The 4888-nt window shown below is 44.9% G+C and overlaps 1 protein-coding gene across 2 annotated transcripts in view; it reads right to left on the reverse strand.

Moving 5' to 3' along the window:
* The window catches only part of grin1a (glutamate receptor, ionotropic, N-methyl D-aspartate 1a), a 32534-nt gene extending 30534 nt beyond the window's left edge, over positions 1-2000 (reverse strand). For both annotated transcript variants that reach the window (XM_035668617.1, XM_035668618.1), the window contains exon 1: positions 1176-2000. In XM_035668617.1, the coding sequence (XP_035524510.1) occupies positions 1176-1424 (249 nt within the window). In that variant the 5' untranslated portion in view covers positions 1425-2000. The remainder of the gene's footprint in view (positions 1-1175) is intronic.
* Positions 2001-4888: the final 2888 nt, after the last annotated feature.

Below are 4888 nucleotides of genomic sequence, written 5' to 3' on the forward strand. Positions count from 1 at the left end.
GTGAGTGTGAGTAGAGAACTGAACCGCCGTTGGTGTAATGTGTACAGCCTAATGGGTGTATTGCACGCTCATGCTTTGAATGAACATGTGACAGGAGAGAGGGTGCGACAGTATTATTCTACAAGCCTGTATCAATTAGTGTCATTACACTAAGCAGAGGGCCGAGGACATGAAAGCAGCACTGAAGCCGTGGGTGCGGTTTGTCCTTATGAAGGCTAATTATGTGTGTGTGGGAGAAACAGGAGCGAGAGTGAGAGGGGACTTCAACATAACGCTGACGCTTTTTAAAAGCAGCGTTGAGCAGCACATGCGAGGACGGTCGGCGCATTTCAGCAACTCTCTCATCATACATTACTTATGAAATGTGTTTTGTTTGTTAGAGCTGCAGCACATATGGTATGAATGTTTAGGCTTGTTGTATAGCTGGAAGATGATGATTCCTTCCTGGGAAATCTGCATCATAAGTGATGTTCAAACAGGAATCTCATTCTTCTCAAAACAGTTGTTCATGTTAGCCCTGCATCATATCACACAGATCGCAGGCCAAGAGAGTGATCCACGCCTGAAGGACAACATACAAGAGCTCAGGCTGTCTGCAAAATGTCATCATGCAGCACACACACGCATAAACACACACACACACACACACACACACTGAAAGCCAAGTTGTTAATTGTAAATGACGTATCACATATTTTCACTCCTCACTGGTTCCTTTGCAGTTCACTAGATCCGCAGCTGTGTGTCCTGAAATGTACAGTTGCCCTTTCATCCGAGACATGCCCCAAACTAGAGCCTATATTTGGATGTCTTTGAAAGCAGATGGGTCTGTGGGGAGCTCATTGTATTGGAATGTGTGGTGGGAGTAGAGTGGATGCCAAATTGGTCAAATGACAGGCCTGTAAAAATGTACGGGCTGCATTTATTTTAGTGTTTCTGTATCCAGAGATCTAGTGATCTTGACTGTGGCTCTTGAGTGAGAAAACACATCTGATTATGACATGTAGGAAATGTTTGCAACTTTCTATTGCAAGGCAAATGGGTTTTGCTTCTCAAAACACTTTGATGCATCTAACAGCAAACCAGTTTCACAGTTCGGTGGAGGTGTGCATGGATCATATGGTGAATGGACAGTTGTTGGATGAAGCGCCCATGCAGAGGTGGCAGTAAACTACCTGACTGGAGATGAGGTCCTCGCAGACGGAGAGAGCCATCTGGATGGCGTTGGGCTTGTGCGTGACGGAGATGGCGGTCAGCTTGAATTTGTCCCTGCCGTAGACCTGGTTGGCCTGGGTCACGGCATCTTTGAAGACCTGCTCGTATCTCTTCTGGCTCAGGACGGCCCCGATGTTCACGATTTTCGGCTCGCAGCCGGCCCGCGCGCAGGAGCACGAGAGGAGCACCGCCAGCAGAAACAGACGCATCGTGCGGACCACCAAACGGAGCAGTGCAGCCCGGTCGCTTTTCTCCCCGGTGGCGGGTCGGCTCGACCAGCTTCTGGACAGCGGCACGGCTCAAGCCAGTTGAAATGCGCGACTGCAGACACGATCCAGGTGGGCGGCGTGAGCAAAGGGAGGGAGGCCAAAGAAAAAAGAAAAAAAAAGGAAGGAAGGAAGGAGAAAACTGAAAAAAAAAAATAGGTGGATTTATGTGCAATGCGGAGGAATGTCCATGATCATATTAGGGGCAGCCTGTCAACCAGGGACGTTCAAACCGCATTGTCCAGCTTTTTTTTCTTTTCTCCCCCCGTCTTTCTCTGCAGAATTGCTAAAACCTCCCTATCGGGTTTAAAGAGTCAAAGCATTGTCCACGCTTCCAGGCGGCTTCCTCTCCGGGGTGTGTATCGCTCCCTCCAGCCGCTGCTCCGTGCGCTCTGTGCGGACTGATCACACCGCTGCGTCGCTGGCTGGCTGGTCGCTCCGGGCTGAGCGGCTGCTGTCCTTGGTGCTGACAGCTGTGCATGCGCGCCGCGGCGGTACTGCGCGCTCCCGCCGTATCGGCTCCACGCTCTGGGTTTTGCGCGTTGGCGTGCTGCTGCTGCTGCTGCTGCTGATGGTGATGATGCTGGTGATGATGCTGGAGTAGAAGCCGATCTTATGAAAAATAAATGTGCTTTCTTGCTCTATATACACGAAAGGCGAGATCGATGAAGGTGGCGCACATGCAGCGTTAGGTTGCGGATCTGCAGGGCATGAACAGTCTGCGGAGTGAACTCAGATGAATATGTGGGCTTCGTTAATGCGTGTGAGTTGCAATGGGAACAGACGGTTGTGCGATTGGCCCTTCTAATAGCCTGGTTGCACAAGAGCAGATGGAGGGAGGGGTGTTTATTCCAATGTAGCGGGGTTTCAGGTCAGAGTTGGGCCACGGATGGACACGGACTTTGATGTGACTTATGTGGCTCCAAACTGGAAGGGAGAGTCTGAGTTGTCTCCTCGGACAGCTCATTAATCACGCAGCATGTCAGTACCATCCGTCTCTCCGGCCGTCACACTTCAACACGAGCGGACCCGCCTGTAGTGTGTCGGTAATCATGCGTGTGTGTGCGGTCATGGAGTCGGATCAGACTGTGGTATGGATGGACGTTGTGTAATCTCTGACCCCGTGCGTTAGGAGTGTTTAAGTAACTGTTAGGATCCCTGCAGCAACAAACATGAGCAGAACAACCTTCCGTGGTTACCTTGGAAACAAGACTTTTCTTCCCTCCTTTTTTTTTTTTTTACAACACGCGCACGTGCACACGCGCGCGCACAAAGGGGATCTGTGCACGGAGGAAATATTGTGTGTCAGAGCCGACAGGGAGTTTATTCATCGCAGGGGGCCGTCGAAATACATTAACAAAACGGACATGCACACTAAAATATAAAGCCAAAAAGACTTAGACTTAAGAATAGTCATGAGACTCATTGAGTGAACTAGTCAAACAGCTGTTTAGCATTTTGTTTTAACTATTAATAGTCAATTATTTCAGTATTTTCTCCCAAGGGGATTCACATTGTGCGTTTATTTCTATTAATATCAACAATTGCTGCGATTGAAAAAGGTGTTTTGTAAATGAGGCCAGTATAAAATCACCCAACAGTGTTCTGAATTATAAATCACACAACACAGTGGTGTCTCTCTGTGTTGCAGTGAGCTGATAAATTAATCACAAGGCTGAAGAAATCAACAGTCATCAGCTGCTGGCTGTGTGCTTCCAAAATGAGCTCCTCTCAGATATGATTGGGTAAGTTTTGTTGTTTTCGTTTCATAACTTAAGACAGGAGAAACAAGGGAAATGTGAGTATTATGAGTATCTGGATGAATCAATCCTCACCCCTTTATTATAACATTTTCCTGCAAGGAAACCATTTCAGACTAAGTTGTGTGTAATAGAAAACCTGGGTGTTTTGTCAAGAATTGACCAGACAGTAAAATAAGTGAACAGGGAACAGCAGGGCTTGTGCACATTCTACAATATTGTTCACATTAATACCATTTTGAATTCAATATGTTTACTTGTCCTTGTTTCTATTTGTTTGGTTGTCAAAAAAAGTATACAAAATAGTTTAAGCATAACATGATTCTTGACCTTAGAAACAGTAGCTTTACCATAAAAATGTCAATTTCCACAACTTTCAACCTCATCTCACAGTCTTCATCAGCAGGAGAAAAGCAAACAGTCTTGTTTTAAGCTTCATGACTATCTATGTATTTTTTTGCAAATATTACACACAACCGTTTTTGCCAGAGATGTAGGAATATCTTCTCAAACCCTAAAAGTCTCCAGATATGGAAGTCCATGTCTTCCAGTAAACAGTGACAAAACATAAAGAGCACATAAAAACACAGTAATAATATAAAATTGCCATCATCACTATACCAACTCTCAAAATCAAGCAAAACACCCATAAAGGCAACACAACAATAATATAGTTTTAAAGGGAAAATAAAATGTTTAGTATCTATAATCTATAAATGTGTCTAGAACAGAAAATTTGAATATATTTGGAAGAAACTGAGGCTGATTGCTTCCAGGATTTTGCTAAAATGAGTCACAAAAAAAAACACAGCCTCCAAAACGCCAGCCACAGAGAAGACGAGTCCTTGTCACTGTCAAACCACTAACAGTAAAAATAATGGTGTTGAACAGAGCCCCTAATGATTTCCCTCCCAGTCGCTGCGTGACTGCCACTGGCAGTTTGGAAACTCACCACTTATTGGATGGCCCTGACTCTTATTAAATGAGGTTATGAAGCCCTTCTCTTCCTCTCCTCCAGCCCACTCGCCCACCACTCACACATCAATAGAGCTGGACCAATCTGCTCTGCAGCCATTATATAATAAGTTTGCTTGTTTGCTCCTCCAGTATTAAGACTCTCCAGCTCAGTGAGACCAACGCACAAAAATAAACGCAGGCAGTCTAGCACACAAAGATCACTGCAGGCTTTTAAACTTAAGTGTATTCCACAGAGGGATGCACACACACAAGGACACACACTTGATTTCACACTTTGAGTCGTCCGCCCACACAGAAGCAATACAGACTCATACACCGCCCACATAGTCCTCTGCAAGGCGACAAGAGGGACGTTGATGTGTGTGTGTGTGTGTGTGTGTGTGTGTGTGTGTGTGTGTTTTCAAATTGGTGTTGTTTAGATTAATGCCAAGATAATCATTAGTCATTCAGACAGTCATTACCAGTGGTTGGGAAACTTTTCTGGCTAACAGTTAAAATATAACTGAATAAATAATATCGTTAGTTGAATAATTCAAATACAGTGTAAAAAGAAATTTGTATATAAAGTTTTATACCTAAAATTGTTATATACTTTTTTCCCCCTTTATTGCCAGTTGTCAAAATAAATTAAAACTCGAATTAAGGCTGCAGTAGCTCAGTCTGTAGGGA

The sequence above is a fragment of the Morone saxatilis genome, unplaced genomic scaffold (assembly GCF_004916995.1).
Source record: "Morone saxatilis isolate NCDOM2014 unplaced genomic scaffold, NCSU_SB_2.0 Contig21, whole genome shotgun sequence".
Classification (NCBI taxonomy): Eukaryota; Metazoa; Chordata; class Actinopteri; family Moronidae; genus Morone; species Morone saxatilis.